The 16,475-nt window shown below is 45.4% G+C and overlaps 1 protein-coding gene across 4 annotated transcripts in view; it reads left to right on the top strand.

Annotated features, from left to right (window-relative positions):
* FSTL4 (follistatin like 4) overlaps nucleotides 1-16,475 on the top strand; it is a 333,296-nt gene that overhangs the window by 246,624 nt on the left and 70,197 nt on the right. For all 4 annotated transcript variants that reach the window (XM_050311904.1, XM_050311903.1, XM_050311902.1 and 1 more), the window contains one exon: nucleotides 1,861-1,981. In XM_050311904.1, coding sequence (XP_050167861.1) covers nucleotides 1,861-1,981 — 121 coding nt within the window. The remainder of the gene's footprint in view (nucleotides 1-1,860; nucleotides 1,982-16,475) is intronic.

A 16,475-nucleotide genomic window follows, 5' to 3' on the forward strand; every position in this document is an offset into this window, starting at 1 on the left:
GTTAAGTTCAGCCTCAGCCAGGAGCCCCCGCACCCCACGTCCTTCACACAGGTTGGACACCAGCACAGCTGACAGAGGGATCACCCCTCCAAGGTGCAGTAATGCCTGTTAATGCAGAATTCAGATAAGCCAGGAATGCTTTTAACCCTGAGCTGAGTGGCACTGGGCTTGGCCCCCGTGGTGGGAGCGTGGCCGAGTCCTGGCCAGGCTGGGACAGCTCTGGGCTCTCCCCACAGTTCACAGGTGCTGTGTGCCATGTCAGTCCTTGGTTTTTCTCTTTAACAAGGTGATTTTCGTGTGCTCTTACAAGATCAGTTTATCCACCCAGGTTTCAAGGGACTTTTTTTTTAGGTAATGAGCAATTTTCCGTTATCCAGGTTATAGTCTAAGCAGGGCTTTTCTTGCCTCGTTAGGTAGATTTGGGATTGATTTGCACTAGCTCCTTAATTTGAAACTCTCTGCAACTTTACAGTTCCCCCAAAGATGGGAATTTCATTGCCCATGGGCAGAGCCAGCTGAGCTGAAGGTGGTGCAGTGGGATCTTGTTCTCTCTGGCTGCTGGATGAGCTGGTGCTGCATGTTTGCCGTGTTTTATTTAAAAGAAAAAATAGTCTCTTGAGCACTATAACCCTGTCTGCAAGGAAAAAAACTGAGGCAGGTAACGTGCACTGCTGCAGAAAAAAGGAACTTTTAAGGCCTGAAGGTGGATCTTTAGGAGGCTCTCACTGCAGAGGGATTCACCCCAGAGGAGGAGCAGAGTCTCTCCAGGGGTGCTGGTCCTGCAGCACCCACTTGTTTGTTCTCCACAACAGAATTGCTCTGAGCAAAAAAAAAGTGGCAGCAGATGATCCACCCCTCTCTGTTTAGAGCTGTTTTGCCTGACTGCTGGCAGACCCTATCCAATATTATCCCTCTGGACCTAGCAGTGAAATTCCCATGTAGTTTCGCAATCATGGATATACAGAGCTATTAACAATGGTGGTAACTGGGTTGTTATTTTTATTTAAATCTTTAATGTATTTTAAAGTTAGATTTGTAAATCTACTAAATGTGTTGCAGCTGAAGTGGTTTGCACTTGGGTTTTTTTCTTTCCTGACACTAAATCAAAGGGACTAGTAAAAACTTGTCAATCTTATGAAAAGTTGATCAATTTTCAATACAAACACAGACAAAGGGAAATTTCCATCTTTAGAAGATTGATCTTGGAAGTTATGGTTGATCTCACTTGTATTGAATATTTTTACTTGCTGGGTGAAGGGTCATTTTTTAAGCATTATTACTTTAAATTGCTTCAATATAATGGGCCAAGACTAGAATAGTAAATAAAAGGGTCCCTGGTCTACAGCAAAAAGCTTTCCTGGCTGGAAGATGCAACATTTCAGCAGTTTCCTTCATGTTCTACAATAAATTCAGAGGACCCAAATGAAGTGTTGAGAATACAAAGGAAACAAACTGTGAGGGCCTGGAAAAGCACATTAATGTTGAGTACACCATCCACTCTTCCCCATCCTAGTCCCAAAAGCAGGGAATACAATTTTGTCCTTACTCACAGAGGAGAAAGGAAAGGCAGGCCTTCCCTTTTCCCTGTTGAATATTTATTTTTCCATACATTTGCAAAGTGAAAATGCATTTCTGTGCTGCTGCTAAAGGAAGAGTCTCATCAGTCCATGGTCCATGAAGTGCTGCAGGAATATGAACATCAGTTGTATCTTGGTACAAAGCAGGTATGTAATGACAGATATGATATATCTGTGGATAGATAGCTATAGATATATGTAGATATATTTCCCCAGGGGTTATTTAATGGAAAATCTGCCTGCAGCTTTCCATGTAAAGATGCCCTGTTGTCTTTTGCCACAGCTGATGAAGAAGGAGGCCCTGGCAGACGATTTGTTGGGCTGCACCCTGGAGGACCTTCTGCGCTTCGACGACTACAACAGCGACGGCCGCCTGACCCTGCAGGAGCTCTACACGGCCTTCCGTGAGTGCCTCGCCTCCCTGGGGGTGGGAACATCCTGAGGGCACTGCTGCCTGGGGGCTGTGAGTCCTGAATGCCAGGAAAATCCCTTGGCACTGCCCCAGAGGAGGAGCACGAAGCGTGTCGGGTTCATCGTTCCGTTGTGGCTCTCGCTGAAGGCGGTGGAGAGGTGGAGGGTGCTGGACTGGCCAGGTCTGTGGAGCTGAGCGTGTGGTTTGAGTAACCCTGAGGACACAAGGCTGAGACCTGGCCAAAGGTCCTGTGGTGGTATGAGTGAGTTTGCAGTGGGGAAGGTGTTTTAGGGAATATTCTGCCTGGGAATGACGTGTTCTGCGTTTGGGTTCTGTGTTAGTAAGTGCATCACGCGGGGCAGTCTTGATAGCACTGTTGGCAAGGATCTGTGGATCACAGAGTGACTTAAACACTGTCATAAAACAAGCACTTGTGTTAGCTCTTTTCTCTTCATAACTTTATGTTCATGCTTTAAGTTCAGCATTTGTTGAAGTCCTTCCCTGGAAAAGGCCCCACATTGTCTCCTTCACCTGGTGATACAAAGTTTTATTGATGCCAATTCCTTTGGGATACTAAGAAAGAAAGGCAGAAAATGTGCAGTTATTTAATGATCAGGATGGGGAGCTACAGTGGTTAACACATTGTGGTTAAAATGAAAGCAGGACTCGAGCTTTGAACCTGTTGAGTGCAGGGGAAGGGCCAATAACAAGCTGGTTGTGTCTTAATCTGGATTCCTTTCTAAGGAGAGTAATGTCACCTTGGATCTGTCTGAATCACACATGCTTTTAGTTCCACACAGCACACTCAAACCAGCAGGCATACAGTAAACATAAAATCTCATATATTAAGAAGGCCATAAAGTGAATTAACCCAGCTATAAAGGCTTGACATGCAGTTATTTGGGAGCATATTTGGATCAATGGGTTCTCAAAGTCACAGAGTCAAACCTAAATTCTAAGAGTTATTTCTATGAGGTTTTTGGTTCAGTGAATTTTAAGTAGGCAGTGAAAATAAGACAAGTACAAAATATGAGCCAGTGAATAGAGATAGTATTGATAAACTACAAAACTACTGGAACAAAACCCAAGGTGTAACAATGAGTGTCTGTCAAAGGGATTTTGTATCTGAAGAGAATTGTTCACCACCTGAAGCCCAAAAGCAGACTGGCTTCTCCATTTTCAGTTTTCCCAGAATCTCCTCTTTTATCAAGAGCAGATAATGCCTCATCAGCTTTTAATTTAAACCCAAACTTCATTGCTTGCAGCTTTCCCAATTGTGGGCACTCTGGAAGCAAACTTAGTCCCTGGTCAAAGCACATTTTTTCCATTTATGTTATTAAACAGTATAGGAAAAAGAATCTGAAAAGTACTTCAAGCACTTTGATTTATGAAAATTTTGTTCATTAAATTCCTGCTTTGTTCTGAGCCAGGATCTGGCTTGCAGGGGTTTAAAGGTGCAGCAGACTGCACGTTTCTCCTGATTTTTGCCCTTTAGAGTGGTCCTTTTGTTCCTTGAAGTTCACCCAAGCCTCTCACCGTGGCAGGCTGGCAGCAGGCTGTGGGGATGGCTGCTCAGCAAGCTGAGTAACACAATTACCAGAACTCAGTGGCTTCAGGAAGTCTCAGTCTAATTTATCCTCTCGAAATCTCTGTCACATCTGTTTGGGTGCCCCGTGCTCCGGTGGAGTGTGGCAGTGTTGGGCAGGTTTGAAGATGACCTTGGTAACGTGAAGAGCTGCCCAATTTGTCATTCTTGTGCTGCTTTAGAAGCTGCATTTCAGTTCAGAGAGCCTTGCTGTACCTCACAGAGCCACAAAACCCCCTCTTCCTCTCACTCCTTGTGTGTCCCTGACCCATCCTCTCTCTCCAAGAGACCCAAGGGGCATTTTTCATCCCCATCGTGTTGATTGCCTGTAAATGAATGAAAAGTGCACAATGAGAGAAAAATCCAGTGTTTTACCTTTTCTGACATGTGGTTTCACCCTTGCAAGCACTACATCTAACAGGTGCTATTTTAATCATCATTTCCAATCGTGCTAATCATTTTCACACACATTTTAATGCACGGTTTTGGATTATGGACAGAAATAGTGGCCTTCCTACTAAATCTGTCATCTCTCTTCTGATTTTCTGAGAGTTCTTTTGTTCCTTAATCCTCAGAATAGAACTGTTAGGAGTTTTCTTGCATCTATGAGGGTGACTAGAAATATCTATTGACACAGGATTAAAGTGTCACTCTTCAAATTGCCTTAATCATACATGAGTGATGTATGAGACACATGAAACACTCTCCTGGCAGCTCTGCTGAGAAACACTTGTAGGTGTCTTCTCATTTCTCATAAATAAATTTTTATTAGCTAAGGACTCCCAGGACTGTAATTAAAAGAATAATTTTGACTGTGATGATCTGGAGATTTTCACGTGCCGGTAGCAAACGTGTTTGTCTGTTGTCTCTGTCACAAAGATTCAGTGAATGAGTTGCTTGTCACAAGAGCTAAAGCAGAGCATGCCTCTAATTAATCAGCACAGAGATGAGTCTGGTGAGTTGGCAGGCACATCAGCCAGCTGAGTCATGCTTTAGGAGTGCTCAGATGAGTGGTTTTTGGATAGAACTTCTGGAACTGTGTCTGACTGGAGGTCATTAGAATTAGCCATGTCACTGCTGGCATTCCTGTTGTCTTCCCTAATGGGCAAGTGGCAGGTTGGCAGATGTGAAAGCCCAGCTGAAGGGAGAAAAATCAGTGTAATCTTCTGGATCTGTATCATCCTCAACGTGGGCAGGTCAATTTGTAAGACAAATATGTCAGAGAGAGGGGAAACATGCATTCCATCAAAATGCCTTTATCTTGTCAACATTGTTTAGCTAATAAGGAGTTATTAAACCAACAATAAAATCCCCTTAAATTCTAGCTCATGGCCCATTAGAGTGCTCTCCTGATTCATGCCTGGACCAAAACAACCCACAAAGGAAGTTTGAAAGAAAAATACTGAATTGTCATTTTTCAGTCCAGACATTACTTCCCGTGGTCTTATGCATAAAAGTTACAGGCAGACAGAAAATTTCTGTGTCTCTAAGATGAGAGTCGTGCCATGTGTGGATTTATTGGTTTCTAAAGAACACAAATATTGTTTAGCTGGGGCATATTTCTTGCAGGAATGAATGCAGAAGAGGCTGCAGGATCAATGTGCTCTTCTCTTGAACTCCCTCCTCACACTTCAAAATGAGTTTTCTTTCCTCCCTGATTTTGTTTTAGGTCAGAACTCCCTCTTTTTTTTTTTTTAACTTGTCCTTCATATTTACCAATGAAGCACAAGGAGGAGATGTGAAAATGAGACACAGGTACTTGTAGCAGGAGGTCAGGGAAATGCTGGTGACAGCCAGGGAGGGCAGATGGTGCCAGCCCAGTGCCCTGGGGCTTTCCCAGCACGGCCACTGGGGAGACCAGAGAGAAGAATCTGAATGAACTGGGTGGAAAAAGGAATTGGGAGCCTGGGCTGGGCATGGGTGTCAGATTAATCACTGCCAGTGCAGAGGAGCAGCATTGGGCTGGCTCCAGATTTCCTGCAGTGACCCTAAAATCTCTGCTAGCTGTATTCCCCACAGCCACAGGGTGTGGAGGAGGGAGCCATCCACCCCCACCCCTCCAGCCATCCTCCAGAGGCTCATTAGAAGTGTGGAAGATAAAAACAGATCTATTTTTGAGTTCTGATTGACTGGAAACTCCTGTAGGGCAGAGCTTTGCCATCGTCCCAGAATGCTGGGGATGGGTGCTGGACAGGGAAAACCAAAGCTCTACAGTGAGAAAGAGGGAATGAAACCCAAAAAGGGACTTGCTGGGTCAAGGGGGAGAGGGAGATGTTGCATGGGGAAGCTTTCATCAGTGCATCTGTTCTTGACAGACATCTCAGGATATCCAGCTCACGATACTGTACAAATCTCATCCTAAACGAGGGTGGTAATGATAAAAAAGTGCTGTTTGAGGAAAATGAATACCCATATTTGCTGTCTGTGTGTGTATATTTGCTCTCCGTGTCCGTGTTGTGAGCCAGCCTTTCCAGCAGCAATCGCATCTGTCAAATCCACGCTCAGAGCAAGTGTTGTGTCACCTTCACGAATTCTCTCTCCCAGCTGGACTGGCCAAGCCCAGATGATTACACTGGACAGGTATATTGTGAGGTGAAATGTTTTGCTGGCAGTGTTTTCCTGAGCAGTGCTGTAGCAGCAGTTGTGTCTGCAGGATCAAATCCCAGCCCTGAAATATCGACAGCTCGTGCCCCCACGCTCTGCCTCTCCCGCTCTAATCTCCCCGCTCGGCGATTTTTCTTTCATGTTGCTGCAGGTATTGGTACAAACTTGGAAATAATTCATTAGCTCACCAGCATTGATTGCTTCTCCTGTGAGCGAGGAGAGAGCCCAACTTCAAACACGGCTGAGCAGGCAGGGGAGCACCCGCTTTGGGTTCGGGGCAGGGAGAGAGGAGAGCTGAGCTGCTGGGCAAGAAACGAGGCTCCCTTCAGTGGGCCAGAGCAGCCCATCCCTGACTGCCTCGAGCAATGGTGTTGCTGAGGATGAGGCAATTTATTTGGCGTTTTTAATTTATTTACTATTATTTTTATTACCGTCATCGTCATTATTAGTATATTTATTAACGTTAATTTAACAGTGCAGTCCTACAGCAGAAACAAAACTGAAAGATAAAAAAAAAAAAAAAATCAGGCAAACAAAGCAGAAATTGAAAGGTGTTCAGCTTGATTTCTGCAGCAAGAGCCAACTGAGCAGGGATGATGGGAAATCCCAACCAGATCCGTGTTACTCCAGCAGCATTTTGTTCCCAGGATGCCTCAGCTGGGGGTATCTCCATGAGTTCAGCCTTACTGCATTTTACAGGTATTTCTTGAATGTGGAAAATTTTCTTGCTCAGATTTTCTCTTTTTGGCTTTTTTTTTTTTCTCCTCTCCCTTGGTATCAAAGAAACACATTCTGCAGAGAAAGAAGTTGATTTCTTTTTCTCTCTTTTTTTAAAGCTCTTCTCGTTGTGAAAAACTTCTGAGCTTCAAGTCTAAAATGTACCTCAGGGCCCCAGCAAAGTGCCCTGATTTGCAGTTCCACAAAACAGTTTCAGAGTCAGGTTTTTTGTGTGCTCTCAACTGCTTTGCTGTATTCTGAACAAAGTAAAAGGTATTTTCTCATGGAGGAGGGGAAGAAACAAAACCAGAATTAATTTGTAGCAAGAAAGACAAATTTAATGTGAGCAAAAAAGGCTTCCAAAACTATGGGACACTTTTCACCATCCCAGGTTTCTCCAAGCTCTTTCCAACCTGGCCTTGGACACTTCCAGGGCTGGGGCAGCCACAGCTTCTCTGGGCAACCTGTGCCAGGGCCTGCCCACCCTCCCAGGGAAGGATTTCTTCCTAATATATTATCTAAACCAAATATCTTTCAGTTCATATCTCTCATTTCCAAAGATGCCATCTGCAAAATGTCAACAGGCCTAATGTGTAAAGACTGAATAAGAGTAAGTGATTTAATTACAAGTTGTTATTGGAAATCTATTGTCTACAAATTGCAAAGAAAACTCACTGGAAGACAATGTACTGGTGATCTTAAACTGCTTTTCAGGGTGCATTGATTTGTTAATCTTGGTTTTAAATGCAAGACGTTGCCATGTGGAGCAGTGGCTGTGTAGTACAAACCATATCGAATGTCTACACACAGCCTGGCAGGAGCAGAATATTTAAATATTTATAAGTGCCTATGAGTGACTCACTGGTGCAGAAAACCAGGCAAATACCATTTCTTAAAAAGTTATTTGATCCGTACCGGCAGCGTTCACTGAGGCAATTTCAGTGCCCAAAGAAGGGTATTTTGGGTTATTTACAGACCCACAATGATGTCAGTGAAGAGCAAATACAAATATTGATGGAGTCACAGCGTGGCTGACAGTCCTGGACATGCATGTTGAGTGCCCATCCCGAGGGGTTGAACAGTCCTGTGGAAGTGGCTCCTGGGGCCGTGGTTCAGTGGTGGCCTTGGCAGTGCTGGGGGAATGGTTGGACTTGACTTCAGGGGGGCTTTTACCACCTGAGTGTCTGCTTGCACCTTCAGATCATGTAGTTAAGGGTCTAAAAAATGTCCATTGCAGGTGTTCCTATGGCTTCCTTATGGCCTTGCAAAACCAGAGGCCATTTCTGAAGGGAAATTGGACCCAGAATTTCTGTGTTGTATTTCTTTTTATTATTTTAGTCATTTCTGGTCTCTGAGGAATTTTTGAAGCAAATGCAGCATTGGCATGAAGCAGAAATGTTGTATCACTAAAACTGGGGAAAATCAGAGTTAAAGTGCCCAAGACTTCCCATGAAGTCAAGGTGTGATATGGTCTCATCCTGGCCAAGCTTTCCTAGAGTTGTTTTGTTACATACAGCCCAGAACATTTCAGCTGCTGTTTTCCTCTTGTTTCTGGTTTTCTTTCACGTTTTCCAAGTGTGGAATTTCCAGTGTGATATTTTCCTTTAGGATTTACCTTTATCTGGGGAGAGGTGCTGTGGGGGGTCTCTCTGCCCTTTCAGGCATCTCTTGGATGCTTTGAATTGCTTCCCCATTGACTTGTTCTTCATCTTTTCTTCAGCTTGGGCAGATTCATAGTCTTTAAGGCCAAAAGCATTCCTTTATCTATTTAAAACCCAATTTTCTAATGCAGGTTCAGTCCCACCAGAGCTGGTGCAAAGGGTGAAAACCTCCCATAGGTGAAACCTTCTCCTCTGACGTTACCATTCCTCACCATGCAGGCAGGGATCGTGCTGGTCCTTGGCTGCTGTCCTATGTTTTGTCACTTTTCCCAGGATTAGTGACCTCATCTGGTTCTCATTTCATAGTTCTGCCCTGCATTCCTGGTTCCTGGCTGTGTGGTCACTGTTTTATATATAACTGTATATGTGGTTATGTTAAAATAGCTTATTCTGCACAGATGGGCCAACCCCAAAAGCTCAGGGCATCAGTCCTGCCTTCCATGGTGTTCCAAGTGTCAGCTGGGATTTCTGTGTTTATTCCAGCTCTTAGTGGAGATGTTGAACAGATTTGGGCTTTGGATGACTCCAGAAACAGCCCCATTTGAGTGGATCAGCCAGTTCTTAGTTGATTTAGGATGTACTTTATTGACACTGCACAGCCCTACAGAGCTGCAGTGCTAATTTTGCAATCAAAATGCCAGAGCAGCCATCAGAAAATTACCAAGTACAGCACATATCCCCAGTGCAGTGATACAATTTATGGAGAGCCACAGCTGAGATGTTTTTATTTCATGTTCTTCACAGGAGAAAATCTCCTTGACAAATCCGGGATGCCCAGATAGAAACTTGAAAAAAAAATAGCAGAAGGAAATTGAATAAGCTGAACTCAAAGGTTGGTTCTGCTTTAATACTTCCAAAAAAGAATAAAAAAAAAAAAAAAGGTGCCAGCCTGTAGAGAAAAGTAAAAAGCTTTGGAGATGCTTCAGTGGCATCAGGATATAAGATGAATTTCTGCTGTTGCCAGTGTCTGTCTTTAGCACCTCCATAAAAAGCTCGTTCTCGAGTTTCTTGATGATCAAAACTTCAGAAGGAATATCAAGAGCCTTCGACAGACATAAATAACGGGGAGCTCAGCCCTGCTGTGCCTCCCAAGCTCCGGGAGCTTCTCCAGCTGCACTGGATAAAATGCAGTGCAGAATTCAGGTTTCTCTCTCTGCAAACCAGGGGGTTCAGGCACCACTGAGCTCTGAGTGCTTTAGGTCCTGTAGCTTTCCCCACAGTGACATTCCAGCACGGTACCAGAAACTTGCTGCTTAGAGAAGTGACTTGTGCCTATGATACAACACAAAAAGAAGTGTGAGAAGTGTGTGTGTCTTCCTGCTTTGTCCTTCTGCTCATCCTGCAGTCCTGAACAGTGTGTCAGTAAAGACAGGGGGTGCTCCTGGGCGCTGGAGCACTGGGAGCAGTGCCCTGCTGAAAGCCAGGACAGCCCCAAAAATGCTGGGGTGGGATGGGGTGCAGAGGGGGTGGAACAGGGAGTGGGAATGTCTGAGATTTCACGCCAGAAAATGAGCAGGGTGAAAAGAGAAAATGAAAATATGCTCACCCTGGGATTTCATAGGGTCTATATACGCCTTTTAAATACAAAATAAATGAGATAATTGAGAGCCTGGAAGACCAGGGCTAACATTTCAAATCCCCTTTCAGACTGTATTTTGACCTGGGCTGTGTTTCACGGGGTTTTTCCACATCCTGATTTCTTGTAGTGTCAGGGAAGGGCTCTGGTCTGATGGAGTGGCTGCTGGAATTGCTTTCAGGAACAGACTGATTCTGAAGTTTCTTCTGAAAGATGCTGCCCAGACAGACTCTTCCTGTGGTTTTGTTCTCCTGTCTGGCTCTGTGACCTGGTTCTCCATGCCATTTGTGCTTCATTTTAGTGGTGGAGAAAATTCCGCTTTCCCCAGTGTTTGGAGCTACCACAAGTGGAGTCACCCATCCCACTCCCTCTGCTGAAGCTGCATGTGCAGCCAGGGTTGCTGCCCTGCTGTCCACACCTAGGAGCAAAAAAAAAAACCCAAATTAGCTCGACCCTGGTCTGTGAAAACCCAGGAGCCATCACCAGTCCTGTTGGAAAAGACCTCCAAGATCATCAAGTCTGTCCTTTACAGCAATACATGCATATATTTAATATACATATATGCATATTTTAATATCAGGTCTCACAGCTATTATTTGATGGCTCTTACAGGTGGATTTGCTGCACAAATGTCTCCCCTTTACATTCTGCTCACCCCCAAAAGGCTGTTGATCTCAGGAACCCACTGCTGGGTGGGGGAATATGGCATTATTTCTGCCAGGAGAATTCAGGAGCTGTGTACAGAACCCTTGGCACTCTGGGGAGAGGAAATGTGCTCTGCTGCTGCTGGTCCAGGCTAAATATTGTTGTTGGCCTCTAACCTGCCCACTGGCACAGCCCTCTTGAATGCTCCCTAAAATTGGGAGTTGGAGGAAAGGCACTTGCTGTGTCTGTGTGGTGACACAAACTGTGTCACCTGCTGCCCAGCATCTTCCCAAAATCCTGGTGCTTTATGTGCCCAGGGGAGGGTTCCTCTGGAGGATGACTGTTGGGGGTCTGAGTCCACATGTGAAGATACAATTCCTTGCAGATTACAGCAATGAACTTAAAAATGAACCACTGCCCAGGGCCTGGCTGGCAGGATGGGAATCTCATTTCTTTCTTATTCTTGGAGTGCTGGTGTGCTTCTCTTTAACCTGCTGGTTCTGCAGGGAGAGGTTTGGTTGCCTGTTGAGGACACCTTGGCCGGGGTGGGAGACACGAACCTCCCATCTGCACATCTTCCTGCTGCAGGGCAACCCAGATTCATCAACAGACTAAACCAGCTGGAACCAAAACTCCTTTTTCTGCCCTAAAAACCCAAACACGAGCTTGTCAGTAGCTGGCATCTGTAGCTGATATGCAAGCATCACTAGATGGGGTTTATGTTCCTGTAGGACCTGCAGGCAAAGTTCTTTCAGAAGGAGTGATAGCATCTGGTTGCATTTGGTCATTACTGATAGCAGAGGCTGTTGCCTTCAATCTCTTCTCTTCAGGGGACTGCTGTTTATTGTAGCTACAAAAAGAGCTCTGTGCCAGATCCCCCTGCAGTAAACAGCATAAAAGTCTGCCCTGCCCACCCTTCATTCCTGCAGCACTCTGGTAGCCACCAAACTCATCTCCAGCCTTTGGACCAGCCCAGATGGTAATTTCCAGGCTTAGGAAGGTACGAAATGCACACATGTTTTGGCTGTTTTAGCACATCTCCACTTATTTTCATACTAATTGTTGTTGGATTTTTTCACCATTGGTGGATATTCAGTGCACATTGTCCCGAGGTAGACTGGCTTGGAGTCTGCTCGGAGCTGTAATGCATCTTCTGGCAGGTCTAATAGAGTTGTGTGGCTTTTAATGCAATTTGCTAACCAATCATCTGCTAAAATATGAGATGTATATGAGGCTAAATTTGTTACAGAACTGCTATTATCCTCCTTATTTTGTTTTAAGATGTATTTTTATGAACCCATTCACTCCAAGACGCATTCATGGAAAGACTCCAATATGTTAATGGGTATTTATTGAATACCTCAGTGTAATGGGATGAACAGGCACTGTGGATTGTAATTAATGCATTGACATCCTGTGGCTGTGGCTGAATGGGAGATGAAAGCAGTTCCTAATGGACAGAGCGTGCATTCATCTTGCAGCGCTCCGTGCACACCCACCGAGTCAAAGAGCTCTCGAAAAGAATGCAAATGCATTTTCTTTGCCAGGCAGGAGCTTTTTGGCAATAGCAAAACATCCTGACATGGCAGAAATACAGAGTGTGGGCGCTGGAGGGGCTGCTGATGCTCGAACTCCTCCGGAGAGCGGCACATCCCTCCGGCATCGTCCATGCAGGAGAGGGATGCTCGGGACTTAAAAGGGCAAACTCGGCTGCTGCCATCCAGGTGAGCACAGCTGGGGTCTCCTCCCTGTCTCCCCTTCCACCTTCCCCATATCCTGCACCCTCACTGACTTGAACTCAGCGAAAGCAATTGCACTGACAGGGGGATTTGGCTGAGAAAAGCGGTTTTTTAACTTTCTCAACCCACTGACTGCTGCGATGCATTAGCACAGGTGGCCTCTGAACAGGATGCATGAAACAAATAAAGTGAGCTGCAAATGATGTGCTTTGTATTCCAGCACGTAAACAGGGCTTCAGCAAACATGTAAACCGACAGCAAAGAGCTGCTCTTCAGATTTCACTTTTCAAGCCCTGCAGTGAGGCACTAATACAATCATGTCAAAAGTCTGCTGAGCAGATAGAAGTAATGAACTGTTGGATTCCTGCTCTGTGAGAGCTCTTTAACAGCAGACACTGGGGAATAGAAGATTTCCCCTGCACCAGGCATCATGTGTCCAAGAGCTTTGCAAGTGGGAAAAAAAAAAAAAGAGTGGCAGGTTACTTCATTCTCCTGGCACCTGGGAGTGGCTCAGCAGCTCCAAGTCATCATCAATCAGCTCTCTTTTTGTTAAACATTAGGCAAGGGAAGACCTGGCAGGTGTTAATTTCCTTTAAGGAGCAAGCAAGAGGGAAGGGAAAAGGAAAGCTGGGGGACTTGGTCCCACATTGTGCTGAGCCATCTCCTTCACCCCCTGTGCAGTCACTCGAGGTGCAGATCTTCCATCAGGCTCTGCAAGCGCCCCACGGAACACAAACTGCTTCAGTAAGTGTTAGTTGATCCACTAATTTCCTATAATGAAAGAAACTTCAAAGAAATCAACAGGGCCAGTGGCAAAGCAGTTTCATTACGTGTCTCATGTCAGCCCACTGCATAATTTACTCTGGGGATTAGATACAAGGTGCTCATAGAAGAGGCTGAAATACCTTATGAAGCAGTTACAGAGTTGTGGGGGTGTTTGACTTCCTGGGGTTATTATTGCTGTAGTTATTAGTTTTTGTGGATGATGCCCCATAGGAGTTGGGTTGAGAGGCCCAGCTCATTTCAAATTCCAGCATCAGAAGCTGTCAGATAAGGGCCATTTTAAGTTGTTTGAAATAACAGATGTGTCTCAGAGTGCTGGAGGTGACTGGAGCTGGGCTCTGGAAGTGGCCCAGTGGATACTGTGGGTGTTGTAACACCTGTATGGAGATAGTGGGAGTGCTGTCTGAGCCTCACTTGTTTGTCTTGCAATTGTCTTGTGCAGAATTACCTAATAATCAGCCAGAGCAACCAGGATGATTTTGCTGTGCTGTTTTGTTTAATTAATCTCCTGGGTGGTTTTGCTGTCAGAGCTGGGTGAGCCCTGGCGTGCACAGGGCTGTGCTGCTGCTCCAGCTGACCTCCCCAATGCCCAGTGTCCAGCAAACCCCACTGGGGGTGGCTTTGAAGTGTGTTATTTCTTGTAAATCTGTTACCTCTTGTGTCAGGTTTGTGTTTGAAATACAAGTTCTGCACACTGAGAGTCTTTGCCTGTTCCAGTTTTGAGCTGGTGTAACAGTTCGTCCAGAGCAGCTGTGGCTGCCCCATCCTTGGGAGTGTCCAAGGCCAGGCTGGATGGGGCTTGGAGCAGCCTGGGCTGGTGGAAGGTGTTTGAATTGGATGGTCTTTAAGGTCCCTTTGAACCCAAAACCATCCTGTAGTCCCGTGATTCTGTGAGCCCTGGCAATCTAATTCCCCTCACACATGCCTGTAACTTTAATCAGTTTTAAAAAGCTCATTTACCTGTAAGTGGAATTACTCCTGTGTCACAACTCACCTGTCTATAAATATTTGCAGTCTCAAGTGCTGAGAAACCCCCTTTCCACCCATTTCTCTGCCCACCCCATAAAATCATCGAGGCATCTATCACCAGCTGCCTTGAAATAAATAAATAAACCAGGAACAGCCCTGCAGGGAAAACAGCACAGGAGGAACAGAGGCTGCCAATTTATTTTTTTTTTTACTCCCTCCCTACCTTCAGCAGTCTGATAAAGGGCAGTAACAGGGATCCCACCTGATATCCCATCCCACAGAAGACTGGCTGGTTTCCTGTGCCCCTCACCTCTCCCTGGGGCCACAGAAGGTGGCTGTCCATGGCCCCAGCACCTCCACCCCCACACTGCACATGCCTGGCTTCTGCTTCTCAATTAACCTTTTTTTTTTTTTTATACCTGCCTCTTCTGCTCTAATGGAAATAAAGGGAAAGTTTTCCAAATTAAGGCACAAGAGGAACATCAACCATTCCCATTCTAGCAAAGTAAGGGATTTCTAAGCCTTCTCCTTGCATAACCCATGAAAAGATTGACTGGGGGTGTCCGGGAGATGTTTTGAAGAGTTTTTTTGATGCTCAGAAATTATTCTGGGTCTGTAGTCTGGGTCTGTTGCAGGGTAATATTTGTGGTATCTGGCAGGAGCTGTATCAGCCTCTTGTGCAGCTGAATCTGCTCTAACAGTGGCAGGAGAAGATGAAGGAGGGATCTGTGGAAAAATCCTCCAAGGCAGAACTGAGTAACTCTGCCCTGCAGGATATGGGGCTGTCCAGCCTGACCATCTCCCAGAAAAATAACATCTCCTGTAGAACACAGTGAGAGAGGGAATGCAGCAGTGTCTGTGCTCCAAGGCTGAGGCCTTAAATCAGTGAACCTGAATTTATAGCAATGAACCACTTGTCACTTTTCCCTTTGAAAAAGCAGCAATGTTCCTTTACATCACCTGCCTTGGCAGGGCAGTGCAAACAATGGGTCTTTTCCCATCATGTCACCTGGCTGGAAACAGCAAATAAGGACATGTGCAAAGATTATTTTGGTTTTTTCTGAGCAAACTCTCCTGCAGGAGGGTGGGGAGGAGCCCTCATCTCAGCTGGGCTGTCTGGAAAGGTTCAGTCTGGGATCTGGTGGCAGTGTTTCAGTATTGATAGTTGTCATGCCTTTGGCAGGGAGCTGTTTGCTTCAGCCCCTTCCCCACCCCCTAAAATTGCTGGGTCTGTGTGTTGGTTTCAGTCACGTTTGATGAGAGGCAAACATTTTAAATGAAACATAAATTACCTTTTTGTCCCAGCTGAGGGAAACACTGGAGAATAAGCTCCCTGCCTGGAGACACATGGGGAACACACTGATGAGGAGGTCCTGCCAAACCTCCTGCAGGCAGGGAACATCCTTGGGAGCTCACACTTCTTAGATGCCAAAGTCAACCCACCTTGCACTGCTGCTGGATTAAAAAAAAATCTGCTTTAGTTGCAGTGCTGAGAGATGCTCCTGCATGAGCATAAGCAGATGCTCAGAAGTTTAAGTTGCCTTCTCACTGTACTAATCCTCAAGAACAGTAAGAGCAGAGTGACTTTGCCATGACCCTGTTGTGCATCCCCTGGCAATCACAGGGTATCTGCTGCTCCCCTGTTCGGATTTCTTGAAAGATTTCCAAGAATAAGGGTTCCAGCAGCTCACCCAGCCCAGTTTCACATGTTCCAAACCCCTCAGCTCTGCTTTGCTCATCGTTGAGGGTTCGGATTGGAAGAGGTTAAATCAGCGTCAGGCCAGGGAGGAGGATCCATCTTCCTTTAAGCTGTCTCTTCACTTACAGAAGCCAACAGCCTGAACAGCATCCTTGCTGGCTGAAAACATGAAATCCCATTTAATTCTTTTGCTCCCCTTACTTGCAGACACTGTAATAGAAAATAATTAATCCTGCTGCAGCTTACGTGGCAGTTTGCAAGCCTTGCTGGGATTGCTCTGTTGCTCCAAGTGGAGAGAACTTGCATCATTGCTTAACAAATTGACTGCTTAGAATTATTTAGAGAACTCATTTCTCTTTCAGCCTATTCTTTCCTTGGAGGGAGGAAAAGCTTTCAGTAGTCAGCTTTTTGTTGCATCTGTGGGCAAGCAGAAATACGTTAAGAGAGGACACAGAGTTTGTCTTTATTTGCATAAAAATACAATCCAAACTGTTCTCTTCTTCCAGCA

Source organism: Myiozetetes cayanensis, unplaced genomic scaffold (genome assembly GCF_022539395.1).
Source record: "Myiozetetes cayanensis isolate MyiCay16 unplaced genomic scaffold, myiCay2020 scf17, whole genome shotgun sequence".
NCBI classification, from domain to species: Eukaryota; Metazoa; Chordata; class Aves; order Passeriformes; family Tyrannidae; genus Myiozetetes; species Myiozetetes cayanensis.